The 17,197-nt window shown below is 36.8% G+C and overlaps 1 protein-coding gene across 1 annotated transcript in view; it reads left to right on the top strand.

Moving 5' to 3' along the window:
- DDX46 (DEAD-box helicase 46) overlaps positions 1-17,197 on the top strand; it is a 62,287-nt gene that overhangs the window by 37,182 nt on the left and 7,908 nt on the right. Inside the window, exons 16-21 of the mRNA XM_082836100.1 lie at positions 6,501-6,694; positions 8,301-8,438; positions 8,753-8,902; positions 11,754-11,927; positions 14,103-14,321; positions 14,695-14,839. Of these exons, the coding sequence (XP_082692226.1) occupies positions 6,501-6,694; positions 8,301-8,438; positions 8,753-8,902; positions 11,754-11,927; positions 14,103-14,321; positions 14,695-14,839 (1,020 nt within the window). The remainder of the gene's footprint in view (positions 1-6,500; positions 6,695-8,300; positions 8,439-8,752; positions 8,903-11,753; positions 11,928-14,102; positions 14,322-14,694; positions 14,840-17,197) is intronic.

Below are 17,197 nucleotides of genomic sequence, written 5' to 3'. Positions count from 1 at the left end.
AGGCAGGAGGTTGGAGAGTGGATGATGTGTTCTGCCCACTCCTGGTTTTCTTAACCTGAGACAATTTTCTCAGTTCAACAATCAGAGCATTCCATGGTTGCTTGACTTTTTTAGTTAGAGCACAAAGGCTGGGTAATTGTAGTTTATGAACAAAATATGTGGAGAGCATATTGTTCTTAATACTCTATTTTTTATTTATCACATACCTGCATTCCTCTAAACTTTCCTCTAAACTGGGTTAAAAAATGAAAGAAGAAATCTGAAAATACTGTCATTAAACCATGGCTATAATTTCTATTCTGTCAGTCATCCATTTCTTCATTTTTGCACTAATAATGAATAATTTTAAAATTCCTTAAAGATGCAACCTGCATTTAATATAGTAAATATTGCTGAAATTAGGAAAGTAGCACAATGGTTTCTACTTTCAGGTGTTTATGATATATGAAAACAGAGACATTTTAAAATAAGGCAAAATGCTTCAATGAGACTTTTGACATGTACTATTTTTTTTTTTTAAATAATGTTACTCTCTTGCCTAATTTTATTTATTTATTTTGCGGTACGCGGGCCTCTCACTGTTGTGGCCTCTCCCGTTGCGGAGCACAGGCTTCGGGCGCGCAGGCCCAGCGGCCATGGCTCACGGGCCCAGCCGCTCCACGGCATGTGGGATCTTCCTGGACCGGGGCACGAACCCGTGTCCCCTGCATCGGCAGGCGGACTCTCAACCCCTGTGCCACCAGGGAAGCCCTGATGTGTACTATTAATATCAGTTACTTTTCCTTTTGGTTCTCTGCAAGTAACAGAAAATATGAACTCAGCTGCCATAAATCATGAGGAATATTTATTATTTTATAAAACATGAAATCCCATGGCAGAATGATTCCAGGGGACTTCCCTGGTGGTCCAGTGGTTAAAACTCTGCGCTTCCACTGCAGGGGGCCTGGGTTCTATCCCTGGTTGGGGAACTAAGAGGCCACATGCTGCAAGGTGTGGCCAAAGAAGAAAAAAACAGAAAATGATTCCAGAATTGCTTCACTCTGCAGTAGCTCAGTGTTACCATATTGTAGTTTCTATACTGCCATCTTGAGCATAATAACTTAGTTATTAAGCTAAGCTTTCTTTATGGCAGCAAAAAGCCTTCTGCAGGCTCAGTCATCACTTCCAGATTTGACAGCTTCCAGAGGAGGAAGACTATTTTCCATATATCTATGGCTTTTTTTCCCCCTCATTTTTACTACCAAAATTTCAAACACAGAAAATGTGAGAAAACTATATCATTAACACCCTTGAATATCTAATACTAGATTCTACAATTAGCATTTTGTTATATTTATGTCACATCTTTAGCCATCTGTCCTTTTACCCACTCCTCAATTTTTCTTAGTTTTTTTAAAAAATAAATTTCTTTTTATTTATTTATAATTTTTGGCTGTGTTGGGTCTTCGTTGCTGTGTGTGGGCTTTCTCTAGTTGCAGCGAGTGGGGGCTACTCTTTGTTGTGGTGTGCGGGCTTCTCATTGCGGTGGCTTCTCTTGTTGTGGAGCACAGGCTCTTGGCGCGCAGCCTTCAGTAGTTGTGGCTTGCAGGCTCTAGAGCGCAGGCTCAGTAGTTGTGGTGCACGGGCTTAGTTGCTCCGTGGCATGTGGGATCTTCCCAGACCAGGGCTGGAAACCGTGTCCCCTGCATTGGCAGGGGGATTCTTAACCACTGCGCCACCAGGGAAGCCCTTTCTTAGTTTTTTGATACATTTCAGAATACGTTGCAGCATCAGCACATTTCACTTCAGTGTGCACATGATTAACACTAGTTCAAAATTTTTTTAAATAAAACATCTGTAAGTAAACTATAGTGAAATGTACAGATCCTGAGTGTGCCATTTGATGAGTTTTGACAAATGTAAGTTGTGAAACCCAAACCTCTGTTAAGATATAACCTCAGAAATTTCCCTCAGTCCCTGCCACCACTTTTTACATTTTTTTCCCAACTTTACCTGTTTTAGAATTCCAGATAAATGGAACCATACATTATGGACGGTTTTGTGTCAGGTATCTTTGACTCTGCATATATTTTTGAATTTTCATCCATGTTGGATGTAACAGCTCTTCCCTTTTATTGCTGAGTAATACTCCAGTGTATAAGTATATCATAGTTTTTTTAGTCATTTCTGTTGGTCACCTGGGCTACTTCCAGCTTTTTGGCTGTTTTAACCATCCCAAAGGATTCACCATAATCAGGATACAGAATAGTTCCCTCACCCCCCAAGACTCCCTTGTCCTATCCCTATGCAGAGTAACTCTAAGGTTCTCTTTCCTCTCGTACATAGCCCCTGGAAACCACTGATGTGCTCTTATAAGAATGTTTATAAATGCAGTCATACATTATACAGCTTTTTGCAGTTGGCTTTTTTTTCACTCAGCATGATGGCTTTGAGATTCATTCAAGTTGTTGCATTGTTCATTTCTTTTTATTATCTAATAGTATGTTTTGTGTGGATGTACTACTGTTTGTGTATTTATCTGTTGAAGGACATTTGGGTTGTTTCCAGTTTTAGACAATTATGAATAGAGCTGCTATTAAATATGTAAGTCCAGATTTTTGTGTGAACATTTCATTTCTCAAGGGTAGATAACCAGGAATGGGATAGCTGGGTCATATGGTAAGTTGATTTAGATATGATTTTCTTTGTATTCTCCTTCGGGTTTACCACCTTCTAGAATCTGTAAATTTATGTCTTGCATCTAATTTGGGAAATTCTTGACTGTTATTTCTTTTTTAAAAATAATTAATTAATTAATTTGGTTGCACTGGGTCTTAGTTGCGGGAGGCAGGCTCCTTAGTTGTTGCATGCAAACTGTTAGTTGCGGCATGCGTGTGAGATCTAGTTCCCTTACCAGGGATTGAACCTGGGCCCCCTGCACTGGGAGTGTGGAGTCTTATCCACTCTGCCACCAGGGAAGTCCTTTGACTGTTATTTCTTGATTGATTGATTGATTGATTGTTTTACTGGCCTATTCTCTCCTCTCTTTTTGGGACTCCAATTGTGTGTATGTTCAGCCTTTTGATTCTGTCTCACGTATCACTGATGCTATGTTCAGTCTTTGTGTTACAATCTTTTTTCTTTCTAAGACTGAATAATTTCTTTGACTCTGTCTTAAGTTCACTGTGTGTTTTTGGCCATCTCTTATCTGCTAATAATAAGCCCATTCAGTGAATTTTTTAATTCAATTTTTTTTTTAGTTCTAGAATTTCCTGTGGACTCTCTTTTATATTTTACTGATTCTCTAATTCAGTTTCCTAGCCATTCATTATAAGCATTTAAAAGTTTTTTTCCTTGATCACAATTACAATAGTTGCTTTAAAATCTTTGACTGTTAATTATGTCTTGGTCATCTGAAGTCAGTTTCTATTATCTTTTCTTTTCATTTTGTTTTATAGTTTTCTGTTTCTTTGTATGTCTAGTTATTTTGGTTTGTATACTGGCCTTTGTGAATGATACCTTGTAGAGTCTGAATTCTCTTATGTTTTATTTAAGGTTTTTGTTTTTTTTTTTTTAAATAGGGTATTAACTTGGCTGAATCCATATTTGAAACTGTCTTTCTTGTTGGGCAACCTCTGAAATATCTAATAATTTCTTTCAGCCAGAGCTGGGCTACTTGGATTCTGCCCCATGTATAGTTCAGGTGTCAGATATTTGGGCAGTGTTTTTTTTGTTTTTAATTTTATTCCTTCCTCCCTCCCTCCCTTCCTCGTTTCTGCACCCGGGCTTTCTCTAGTTGCAGTGAGCGGGGGCTTTGTTGCGGTGTGGTGGCTTCTTTCGTTGCGGAGCATGGGCTCTAGATGCCGTGAGCTTCAGTACTTGCGGCATGTGGGCTCAGTAGTTGTGGTGCGTGGGCCCTAGGGTTCATGGGCTTCAGTAGTTGTGGTGCATGGGCTTAGTTGCTCCACGGCATGTGGGATCTTCCCGGACCCAGGCTCAAACCCATGTCCCCTACATTGGCAGGCAGATTCTTAACCACTGCGCCACCAGGGAAGTCCTTGGACAGTGTTTTTATGCACTGTTGGATGTGCCTGCTCTGTTGTTCTTTCTGGGATTTATCCCCTCTTTTCTGGTCCTGAGTTTATCCTGAATGCTTTCTTCTTGTTTCTTCTTGTCAGTAAGACTGTTTCTATTCACGTTTTGACTTCCCTACCTGGGCTGCTCAGGGCCCGCTCCCAAACAGAAAGTTTAAAATAAAAAAGTAAAATCCTGTAAACTCAACCAGTGCCATTGCATTCTTCCAGGTGTCAACTCCCTTCCAGTTTCTGCCTTCTTTTAGTCACTCTCTGGTGCCTTCAGGTAGTTAGTTCTTTATATTTTGTCCAGAATTCATAGTTGTTACCCACAGGAGGGTTAGTCTATAAGATTTTCCCCTACCTTGATGTAAATGTGTATTTTTTTATATATATAAGGAAATTTTACCCCATAATCCCCTGTCTGTACTTCTTTTATATTTTTGGTCAGAATTGCTTCACATGTTTATGCCTAATTCATTCAAAGACAAGGGAATGACAAATAGTTCTTAATGTATTTATCCTTGCACCCCTGAGGTTTCTGAGATTTTCAGGGGTTTCATGAAGTCAAAAATATTTCCATAATAACCCCACCAAGTTATTTGCCTTTTTCACTTTCATTCTTTCATCAGTGTATACGTAGTATAGCTTTCTAGAGGTTGCACAGCGTGTTAAATTGCAACAGATTGAATGCAGAAGATATGAGACTCCAACTATCTTCTATTAAGCCAGACATCAAAGAGATTTGCAAAAATGTGAAGCGCCTTATTTTTATTGTTTTGGAAAAGTTACTTTTCACAAAAATATATTTTTTTAGCATGTAATTGTTTTATTATTTTTAAATAAGTTAATAAATATTTAAAATTTTCCTCAGTTCTAGTTTCTAATACATTAAATATTGATAGAGATGACCTAGATAAACTAAAGCTCTCTGGGTCTGGTTCTTATTAATTTTAAGAGTGCACAGACAACCTGAGCACAGAAAGTTTGAGAAGGGCTAGTTTACACTAATCATTACTCACCTCCTAAGACTGAGAATTAGGCTCATCTCTGGTTTAATATATGTGACCATGTGTTGGGTGGATAACAAAATTGAGGTTATGTTAAAAAGGAAGAGGGTTAATGGTTGCTGCCATTAACTACTAACCCTACTGCACGTATGTGTCAGGATACCTCAGTCTACACTAAAAGTTGTGGTATTTTAAAATTATAAACGTAATGTGTATTATTACTGATTCCACTAATTTTTCTTATGAGGTTTTTGGGTACAATGTTGGATCCTAGTTTCTTTGAGATAAGATCCAAATATTTTCCATAATTAAGTCTTTGAAGAGTACATTTAAAACTTTAGGTAATATAAATTAATATTGATAAATATTTAGATGCTAAATGTTCTGTATATGTTAAACACAGGTTTTAAGGAATGTTAGAATATCTCTTGCTGCAAAAATGAATTTCAAGGTTTGAGAATTTATCCCATTCCCTTCACTGATACTAGAGATTCCCAGGTACCCCATCATAAAGTATATTTGTGGCCTGGACATTTTGTAAAAGAACATTTTGGTATTTTATGCTCTGCTTTGTCACTCATCCTGAGGCTCTTTGAGTAACAAATTTTAAAGAGAGATCCAGTTGGGTACTTTTTAAGCAGTGCACCATAAACTTTAATGTGCATATGTAATCACCTGTGGATCTTGTTAAAATGCAGAATCTGACTCAGTAGTTTGGGGGTAGGATCTGAGATTCTCCATTTCTAACAAGCTCTCATGTGATGCTGCTCCTGGTCCCTGGGACAACACTGTGAGGAGCAAGGCTCTAAATAACCTATGAGAGAATTAGAAAGATCTGAATCCTGCCAATATCGGCTGAATGTACCTGCCTTTTTCCCATTTGCCCCCATAAGAGATATAGGTTAGTGATTCTGAGGTTGGGCTTCTGGAGTGATAAGCCTTATATGTAAGAAAGGGGGCAAAACAGGGCAGATTTGGAATTCATAAATAGCAATAACTTTTCATCTTGCCATTAAATTTCCGTAGTCTTTTTTTTTTTTTATTTTTTTATTGAAATGTAGTTGATTTACAGTGTTGAGTTTCAGGTGCACAGCAAAATGATTCAGTTATACATTATATCTATTCTCTTTTAGATTCTTTTCAATTATAGGTTATTATAAGATGTTGAGTATAGTTTCCTATGCTATACTGTAGATCCTTGTTGATTATCTATTTTATATATAGTAGTGTGTATATTTTAATCCCAAACTCCTAATTTATCACTCCTCACCAACCCCCCGCCAAGTCTTTTACTTTCTATATGGTAGTTGTTGGACATGTGGTCAATATAAGTTGGATTTGTTCTTTACCCCGTGTTTAACTTCTTTGTCTGAATGTCAGAGGAAATGGAAAATTTAACTTGAATATGTGGTTTTACAACTCTTTAATTTACTTGCAGGCATTGATCAATATGACAGAGATAGCATCATAAATGATTTTAAGAATGGGACCTGCAAACTTCTTGTTGCTACGTCTGTTGCTGCCCGAGGCCTAGATGTGAAACATCTGATTCTTGTAGTAAATTATAGCTGCCCCAACCATTATGAGGATTATGTGCACAGAGCAGGACGGACTGGAAGAGCAGGCAACAAAGTAAAAATAATTGCTTTTAAAGTTGATTTCTATTATGTTAAAATACAAGGGTTTCTTTATGATTATAAAGAGATAATAGGAGTTATGGGGACATTCTGAAAATCCTTCATCATCAGAGTATGGGGAATAGTTGATGTTCATCATTTATATACATATATATGTCTTAAGTGCTGTTCTCTGTAGGCAGATAGTGTTAACCATTTGTGTCCCCAAAAGGTATTTTTCCCCACCTAAAAATTTCTGTATATACATACATGCATATAGTTCAAGATCTTTCATTGCTTTTTTTAAAATAAGGGATCATGAAATACACTCAGCCCACACCTATCACCCCTGTTCTCACCCCCCTATACACATGAATTTGCTTTTTTGACTTATTTGTATTCTGTTAAGTATATAGTTCTAACTCTTTCTTTTTGAAGGCAGCACTGATGGAAGCACTGATGGTGATATATTTGATATTACAACCATGGACATTTCTACATACTGAAGCAATAATAATATTAATAGGTTATATTTATGGAGTATTTATTAAATGCCCCCCACTGTTCTGAGTGCTTTACATATATCATCTCATTTTATTCTCACAAATTCCATTTGAGGTAGATAATATTACCCCTTTTAACAGATGAGAAAAGTTGAGGCACACTGACATTGTTACTTGACAAATTTACATAGCTAATAAGTAGTGATGGCATTTATTCTTTTAACCTGAGTTATTCTGTGGATTTGGGAAACTTTTTGTGTAAAGGGCCAGGTAGTTAAAATTGTAGCCTTTTTGGGCCACACGCCGTCTCTGTCACATCGGGGGTGTGTGTGTGTGTACGTGTGTACACAACCCTAAAAAATGTAATAACACTTTTAGTTCATGGGTCGTATAAAAGTAGGCCATGGGTCAAATCTGGTAACTAGGTACTCCTGAAATAAAATATTAAATCATGTTTTAAAATTTATAACAGTTCACTGGTAGGGTAGAGCGTTTTGTGAAGATGGCAATCTAATTGTAGTTTGCTATTCCTCTACTTACAACTCCAGTCTTTCTCTTGCCTGAACCAAAAAGCTGCTGGGGACACCTGCATCCTTAGGCTTTAGAGAATCCCAGGGAAGTGATGTAGCTGACTTCATTTTTGTATATGTTAAAAACATATCAGATATACATGTGTGTATGTTTTTATATCTTTTAATTGGTCTTTAAAAAATATGGGAAGCTGTATTCTAGGACGTTAATACAGGTTAGCTGGGGTAGAGAGGTGCAGTAGGTAGTGGAGGAAGGGAATGCAAGCAAAAAGGGAGAAATAAGATATATTAAAGTTAATACTTATGACAGTGGAGTTGTACATTTATGTAAAAATCACATGTATTTCCCTTTATGCATAAAAAGATTAGAAATTTTCTGGTTTTGCTTATTTTTAAATATTAAACTTAGGTATTTCACTTTGAACCATTAAAGAATTTGGTAGGACTCTTTTGTGGTCTTTGAAATTCTTTAGTAATGGAGTCATCTTAAAGAGGGTATATTAGGTGACTCAGATTTTATCTTATTTGTGATCTAAGGAGGATTCATCTTGTTAGTGTTTAATAGTATCACTTTTTCATCATTCACTAGGGCTTCGCCTATACTTTCATCACAGAAGATCAGGCTCGGTATGCTGGTGACATAATTAAAGCCCTTGAATTGTCAGGGACTGCAGTGCCACCTGATCTAGAGAAACTTTGGAGTGATTTCAAAGATCAACAGAAAGCTGTGAGTTTTTTAAGTCTCATTTTTATGCAAGTCATTGTGTTCTAGATCTTGAATATTTAATACCTGTAAATCTTGATAGGATTATTTTCACTTATCTCTTTAGTGAGGAAGGGAAAGGAGTGAAAACAAAATGCTCCCTTTTGCTTCAACTTAGTATTTTTTATAGTCTACATAGAGTTCCTTTTTCTCACATGCTAGATGAAATGTTTTTGTTACATTGTCATACACTACCTTGAAAAATATTTAATTGCCATAAATTCCTGAATATTAAAGTTTTTTATTATGAAATTAACTTTCTTGTTTTTCCTTGAAAGGAAGGGAAAATAATTAAAAAGAGTAGTGGGTTCTCTGGTAAGGGATTCAAGTTTGATGAAACAGAACAAGCTTTGGCAAATGAGAGAAAGAAGTTACAAAAAGCTGCTCTTGGTCTTCAAGATTCGGATGATGAGGATGCTGCAGTTGATGTAAGTATTGTTGTTCTAAGCCTTATTCTTACCGGTTGAAACAATTATTCCTTTGGTACTGGAGGTTTTACCATAGGCTTGTTTAGTTAGCAAGTTACTGGAAACTTTTCGTTGTGTACCCTTCTCCGTTTTTTTCTATGTATACAGACGTATTCACATATGCCTGTATTTCTGTATTTTCATAAAAATGAGATCATACTGCTTTATAATCTTTACAATAGTCCTATGTTGAAGTCTTCCCTTTTAGTAAATTCACTCTTATGCTATTCTTTGGTTACATATTTCATTATATGGATGTTCCACTGTTTAATGAATCAAATCCCTATTTTTGAATATATGGAAACAAACATGTTTGTTTCCATATATTTTTTATTTGGAATATACTTTACTGTACTTCATCGCTCATTCTTGAACATTAAACCTTGCACATTCGTCGCATTAAGTCTTGAGGATGAATGTATAAATGGAATTGCTAGGCCAAAGGGTATATCTAATTTGGTCTTAAAACGTTGTCAGATTGTTCTCCTGCAAGGTGAGTACCAGTTTGCACTCACAATAGTGTTATATAAGAGTGCCTGGCTCCCTGTATCTTTAACATCATTGGTACTAATATTATTTTTTAATCTTTTACAATTTAATTGTTATACAACATCCTTAGTAATAATAATAGTCAACATTTATTGAGTTCTACTAAGTGCCATGTCCTGTGCAAAGTGCTTTACAGGGATTATTTCATTTACTTCCTCACAATAGCTAGATGAGTGAATACTCAGAGTATTCCCATTTTATAATTGAGGAGACTGAGGCTTAGAAAGAAATAACCTTTTCAGATTTGCATAGCTGTTAAGGGGAGGAGCTGGGATCTATACCCATCCTGTTCTTACTTCAAAGCCCATGTTCTTAGCTTACGGAATTATTTGTAACCCAGTGAAAAGGGACCCTGAGGACTCAGCAAGTTAAGGGTTTCCCAGAGTATTCTTTGGAGCCCTAATCCCAGGATCTTGAGCTTTAGATGTTTTCATTATAAAATAATTTTGGAAAATCTGCCTAGTATATACCACTATTAGTGGTATCCTATCAAAGGATGTGAAAAGTCATTAATAAGATAATCTTATTTAACTTTATTTGACACAGAAATCTTCCAACACATTTGATATTTGATCATAGAACTTTTTTTTTGTTGTTTTTGAAACATACCCTGTTAAACCTTAGCTCAGAACACAATTTAGGAAATCAGGAATTCAGTCTGATCTTGGCATTTCAGGAAATGACCACACTGGCTGTTAAGCACAGCCAGGACCAGACCAAGGTCTCCTATTAACTCTAGGCCATTTCTTACTAGCATACCATACTGGCTTAAAATTCAATTAAGTCAATATTTTAGTTATTTGTTACCATGTAACAAATCAATCCAAAACTTAGTAGGTTAAAACAGTAAACATTTATTATCTCATGATTCCTGAGGGTTAGGAAATCAGGAGCAGTTTAGCCAAGTAGTTCTTACTTAGGGTCTCATGAGGTTGCAGTCAAGCTGTTGTCCCAGGTTGCAGTTATCTGAAGGCTTCACTGATGCAGGACCATCTTCTTCCAAGATGGCTCAGTCACTTTAATGTTGGTAGGATGCCTCTGTTTTTCACTCTGCATTTGTGTCCTTACAGCATGGCAGCTGGCTCCCCCAGAATCAGTGATCTAAGAGAGAGCAAAGAGGAAGCCTTAGTACCTTTTATGACTAGTCTCTGAAGTTACATACTGGCTTTTCCACTTTTTTTTTGTCTGTTAGAATCAAATCACTAAGTCCAGCCCACATTTAAGGAGAGGCTTCACCTCTTGGAGGGAAGAGTATTAAAGAATATGTGGCATTGTTTTTAAAACCACCTCAGTTTTTTTATGTTACTTAAACATTTTTTAAAAATCTCATAATGAAATATGTTGATTTTTTCCTTCTTGTTAAAATATTATATAAGTTTTGTAAAAAAAATAGAGCAATACTAAAGTGAATAAAGTTAAAAGTAAAGTTACCCCTTTCACCTAGCTCCATATACCTTCCCCATTCCTGATTTATGCATTTGTTTTGGATTTTAACGCCATGTATGCTGTTTAATTTAAAAGGGTTATTTAAATGTTAGTTTAAAAGTAGTTGGTAACTCAAACCCCTTATTAGATAACAAATATTTTAAAAAGAAGATAAGTTGTCTGTTTCCATTTCAGTAAAAGGTCTTTCTAAATTAACCTAAGTAATTTTAAACCCTGAAAAAAGCTTGCTCTTCATTTGAGATTTAAAATATTAGCCTAATTTTCAGCATTGCTCTTGCTTTGATGGGGAAATCAACCTTCATTTCTTTCCTTCCTTGAAGGAAAAAAACAATAAAGGCTTTTTTTCCTGATTCTCTTACCCAGTTTTTTAGATAAATCCAATTGCATTTTTGAAGTTGGGAAGAATTTTAGGAACCCTGTTGCAGCATTTGCCCTGGGAACCACTGACTGTATTTTTAGATGTCCACTGGTCTTGAGTTATTGCCCTTCGTCCAGCCTCTTTCATTGCAGTGTACATAATTTGGCCTTAAGGCCTTGGCCCTGGAGCAAGCAGCTGCATCAAATTGTCTGCTCTGTCTTGACAGCACATGTTCTTCATTTACTGAATTGGGATGTATCTGTACCACTCAGGAGTCTGCGGAAGTGGTTCTTGCAGCCTTGTATCTCTGTTTCTTTCTTTCCTTCCTTCCTCCCTCCCTCCCTCCCTCCCTCCCTCTCTCCCCTCTCCTCCCTTTCCTTTCCCCTTCTCCTCCTCTTCTCCCTCTATAAATTGGTATTTTTAATTAGATTTTTACTAATCCTTTTTCTTCTTGTTTAGATTGATGAGCAAATTGAAAGCATGTTTAATTCAAAGAAGAGAGTGAAGGATATGGCTGCTCCTGGAACATCTAGTGTTCCTGCTCCAACTGCAGGAAATGCTGAGAAGTTAGAAATTGCAAAGAGATTGGCTCTTAGAATCAATGCTCAGAAGAATTTGGGGATTGAGTCTCAGGTATTAAGTAATTTGTTCCAAGTTTTAGTACTTTTTGTAAGTTCTTTGATTTAAATGCTTTTCAGGAATTATGGCAGCACAAGTGAACAAGAAGTTATTTTAGACACTGAGGTAGTAAGCATTTAACATTATCCTCAATACAGAATTCTTTAATTATTATATTTGGGTGATTTCTCTAATGTGGTTAACTGAGGTCTTAATGCCTAGTCTGGAAGGCCTAACTGTTAAGCATGTTAACCATGGATAATTTTATAAAGTAGTATTCTGATTGATCATAACAAAATTCTAAAGAAATAACTCTCTTTTCTTTCTTTTCTGTTTATATTAGGTGGGTTATTGGGCACACAAACAATACCTTGGAAGTATGAATATCCAGTTACATAACTGAAACTAACATGGGTTTAGACAGTGGGAAAATGTGTTAAATATTTCACTTGCCTTGTTTCTCTTGGGAGTTTTTTGGTTAACTTAATTTTTTTTTGAAGTATAGTTGATTTATAGTGTTGTGATAGTGTTTGCTGTACAGCAAAGTGATTCAGTTGTACATATATATATATATTCTTACGCTTTTCCATTATGGTTTATTACAGGATATTGAATATAGTTCCCTCTGCTATACAATAGGACCTTCTTTACCCATTCTCTATATAATAGTTTGCATCTGCTAATCCCAAACTCCCAATCCATCCCTCCCCCAGCCCCCTCCCCCTTGGCAACCACAAACAAGTCTGTTCTCTATGTCTGAGTCTGTTTCTGTTTTGTAGATAGGTTCATTTGTGTCATATTTTAGATTCCACATATAAGTAATATCATATGGTATTTGTCTTTCTCTTCCTGACTTACTTTGCTTAGTATGATAATCTCTAGGTTCATCATGTTGCTGCAAATGGCATTATTTCATTCTTTTTTATGGCTGAGTAGTATTCCATTGTGTGTATGTATATATGTACGTGTGTGTGTGTGTGTGTGTGTGTGTGTGTTTGTATACACATACCACATCTTCTTTATCCATTCATGGACATTTAGGTTGTTTCCATGTCTTGGCTATTGTAAATAGCACTGCTATGAACATAAGGGTGCATGTATCTTTTTGAATTATAGTTTTGTCCAGATATATGCCCAGGAGTGGGATTGCTGGATCATATGGCAACTCTACTTTTAGTTTTTTGATGAACCTCCGTACTGTTCTCCATAGTTGCTGCACCAGTTTACATTCCCACCAACGGTGTAGGAGGGTTCCCTTTTCTTCACACCCTCTCCAGCATTTTGGTTAACTTAATTTTTAACTAAGGTTAAATTTTCATAGCATTCCTAAAGAACAATTTGTTAATTTTGACAGTATTTTTAAGATTTTGAGAGTTTGGGGACCTGCAGTGCCCTGTGTCCAGTAGCCTGTATAGGTTCAGGTCTCTAGTGTCCAAGTGGGATGACCAAGCTAGAGGCCAGTGGGCTGACCCAGTGAGGCAGCCACAATCAAGGCTCAGAGCCTTGGGTCTCTGCATCTGTTTTATTTAGCCAGTGAGTTACTATAAAGTGTTTACTGTACTCAAGCCTGTGCCTCTTCTGACAACAGGGACACAGCACCTCACCTAATATTCTCTTAGATTATTGCTACTAATAACTCTTTATTGTGAAAGCAAATGGCTCTAACTTTCTGCTGTTGTTAGAAGAGCTTGTGGTGTGAGTCGTGTATTACCCACAGAAGAATTATCTCTGCATTAGGCACATAGTAAAATTAAGTTCAAATTTAAAAACATGTGTTGAGTAAAGTCATTTACTATAATTTATAGAATGTTGGGTTGGTCCATGGGGGAAGGAAGAGCTCAGTGGTGGTAGTGGGCAAAGATTCTGATTCAGAGGAAAACTCCTAGTAGCCACAAAGTATGTAAATGATTTTAGAAATATACTATATTTGATATCAAGAGTTACCTAATTATGTATGATTCAGTAGAATTTTTAATGTAGAATTGAATATTATTGTTTTCTCATCAAGTAAGGGAGATATATTAAACTGTCTGTTATAAATATATGCTGTTAAATTGCACTTACGGGTAGCACTTTACATTAGAAAGATGCTTTTAGTTAGTGGCTTTCCAGAGAATACTTTGTGGTGGGATCTTTGGTCTTGTCTCTGCCCTCATTTGAGATTTGACTGTAGGTCTTCTTTAACTGCAGGATGTGATGCAGCAGGCCACCAATGCAATTCTTAGAGGTGGCACCATCCTGGCTCCCACTGTCTCTGCAAAAACCATTGCAGAGCAACTTGCTGAAAAGATTAATGCCAAGCTTAATTATGTGCCTTTGGAGAAACAAGAAGAGGAGAGACAGGATGGTGGACAGAATGAATCTTTTAAGAGATATGAAGAAGAATTAGAGATCAATGACTTTCCACAGGCAAGTAACACATTTAAACTTTTTTTTTTTAATTGTAGAGTAGAAACTCCTTTTTTAGGAGCGAAAATGCCTTGTTTAAAACCCATGAATATTTAAATGTCTGCTTTACTTTTTATCTAGATGGGGAGACAACACTAGAAATTCCATATTTATGATTATGTTCTAGTTACATTAGAATCTAAATGAATTTATGATGCAGGTATTAATTATAATCTTAATATTGACCATAATATGATTTAGTTAACCTATTCTTTGTCAGTACATCAGGTTTCTTTATTCTGTTGTAAAGTGATTTTTCCCCCCACTCTTTTTTATTTTATTTTTTTAACATCTTTATTGGAGTATAATTGTCCCCCCACTCTTTATTTCATAGACTGCTAGGTGGAAAGTTACCTCTAAGGAAGCTCTGCAGAGAATCAGTGAATATTCTGAAGCTGCAATTACAATCAGAGGAACATACTTCCCACCTGGCAAAGAACCCAAGGAAGGAGAGCGGAAAATTTACTTGGCAATTGAAAGTATGTACTGTTCGTTCTGTTTCAATCTTGAGTTAGATCACAGTTGATATAGATGTAATAGACACAGAAAGAATATGAGGTCAGTTCTAGAGAGGACTGAAAATGAGGAGCACCTATAAGAAAAAAAATAGTTTCATCTATCATTGTGGTCTTTATTTAGAAGTTTAGTACATATCTAGAGGTAAATGATCTGTGTTTGGGACTCTTTCAGTTTTGACAATTTGGTCAAATTGAAAATCACTCTATAAGAAAACATGTATTTTCAGGACTGGTCTGTTTATTCTTCCAGTAAGTAGAACGTTCAGGCCAAAGTTTAGGTTAGAAAGTAAATCAACTATATATAATAGTCCACTTAATGCTTGTTTATCCAAGCAAATATTGCCTGTGATTTTATGCCTAAAAGTTCATACATACCTTTTTAAAAAATAGGATAGGACAATTAATACCATAACTCACAGGGTATATTTATTTCTTTATTTTTCGCTGAGTTGGGTCTTCATTGCTGTGCGCGGGCTTTCTCTAGTTGTGGCCAACGGGGGCTACTCTTTGTTGCGGTGTGCAGGCTTCTCATTGCGGTGGCGTCTCTGATTGTGGAGCATGGGCTCTAGGCAGATGGGCTTCAGTAGTTGCAGCACGCGGGTTGTAGAGCACAGGCTCAGTAGTTATGGCGCACAGGCTTAGTTGCTCCGCAACATGTGGAATCTTCCTGGACCGGGGCTCGAACCCATGTCCCCTGCATTGGCAGGCAGATTCTTAACCACTGCGCCACCAAGGAAGTCCCTTAAAGGGTATAAGTAATGCGTTATCTAAGAGTGATCAGGTGTGTTTTTTAACCTTATTTTATACATTCATGAATGAATTCAAAAGACAGTTTCCAGTTTGATTTTTTTCCTACTTCGTTATGTACTGCATGGTAGATAACTTGTCTCCCTTCATTTATATTTAATTTGAACATTTTTATAATAGATTTTTAAGCATAGACCAGCCACAGATCCATTTCATCTACTTAATGAACTAAGTATTTTTTGAACACTGGTGTTGTAGCTGTGAAGAGGTTTTACTCCATGTGTCATGTAAATCCAGAGTCTGCATATCTACTGCTTAAATGGCTTAGCTGGCTGCAAAGGAGCTCTCCCACCTTGTATAATCTTAAACAGCAGTCTAGTCCTTTGAGTTATACACATCACTTCTAACAAGGAAGCCTTACTTGATCTCATTTCACCACTCTGTAGCTCTTTACTTGCTTTGTTTTTCTTCACAGTACTCATTACATAGAAATTATAGTATATTTTTACTTGTTTCTGTCTCCCCTACTAGAGCTCTGTGAATGCAGTGACTTTATCATCTGCTGTATTCCCAGTGTCTGACACATGGTAGGCACTTGATAAATTTTCTGAATAATACATCTGATCATGCTCTAGAGCCACTTCTGCACACAAAATATTATTTGACAGGCATATCCATGTGATCTCTCTAAAGCCGCATCATCCAATAAAAACTCTGATGGCTGTGGAGCCCTTGAAATACGGCCAGTGTGACCAAGAAATTTTAAATTTAATTTAATTTTTATTAACTTAAATCTAAATAGCCACATAGCTGATGGCTACTGAATTGGCTAGCTCAGCTCTAAAGTTTGTTGCTGGAAAGATCAATGGAAGTATAAACTGAAAGTATATTGTAAATAAGGTTTATCACTAGTTAGTATTTTCTTGTTATATTTTGGCATTCCTTTGGTTTTTGTGAGGACTTTATAACTGTATGTAAGTTCCTTACTGAAATAAATATAAACTAAAAATGATTTAAATATATATGAGGACTTTTTTTGTTTTGTTTTTTTTTGCGGTACGCGGGCCTCTCACTGTTGTGGCCTCTCCCGTTGCGGAGCACAGGCTCCGGACGCGCAGGCTCAGCGGCCATGGCTCACGGGCCCAGCCGCTCCGCGGCATGTGGGATCTTCCCGGACCGGGGCACAAACCCGTGTTCCCTGCATTGGCAGGTGGACTCTCAACCACTGCGCCACCAGGGAAGCCCGAGGACTTATTTTTAGGGTTTGATTCTTTCCTGGCCAAAACAAAGAATTTCACAGATGTGAAAATAAATTAGCACTGTGCCTATTTACTTTACTTTTAACTGGTGACCTCAATTTGTTTTTGTGTGACTTCTTAACATAAAGACTACAAGAAGAGAAATGCACGTGCAGTGTGCATCCCATTTACCCTAAGTAGAAGTTGTTTCCTGGTCAAAATGCTTGATAGGATCAGAGTAAGTTAAAAAACAGAAAAGTTTTGTTACCAGGATTGAGCTGGGGTTTTGTTTTTTTCTCCTTTAATAAGGGTTTGCCTGGTTGATGTAAGGTTT

This window comes from Leucopleurus acutus, assembly GCF_964270905.1.
Source record: "Leucopleurus acutus genome assembly, chromosome: 3".
Lineage (NCBI taxonomy): Eukaryota > Metazoa > Chordata > Mammalia > Artiodactyla > Delphinidae > Leucopleurus > Leucopleurus acutus.
The sequence above is the reverse complement of the archived record's forward strand: the minus strand, read 5'-3'. Positions and strand labels throughout refer to the sequence as shown.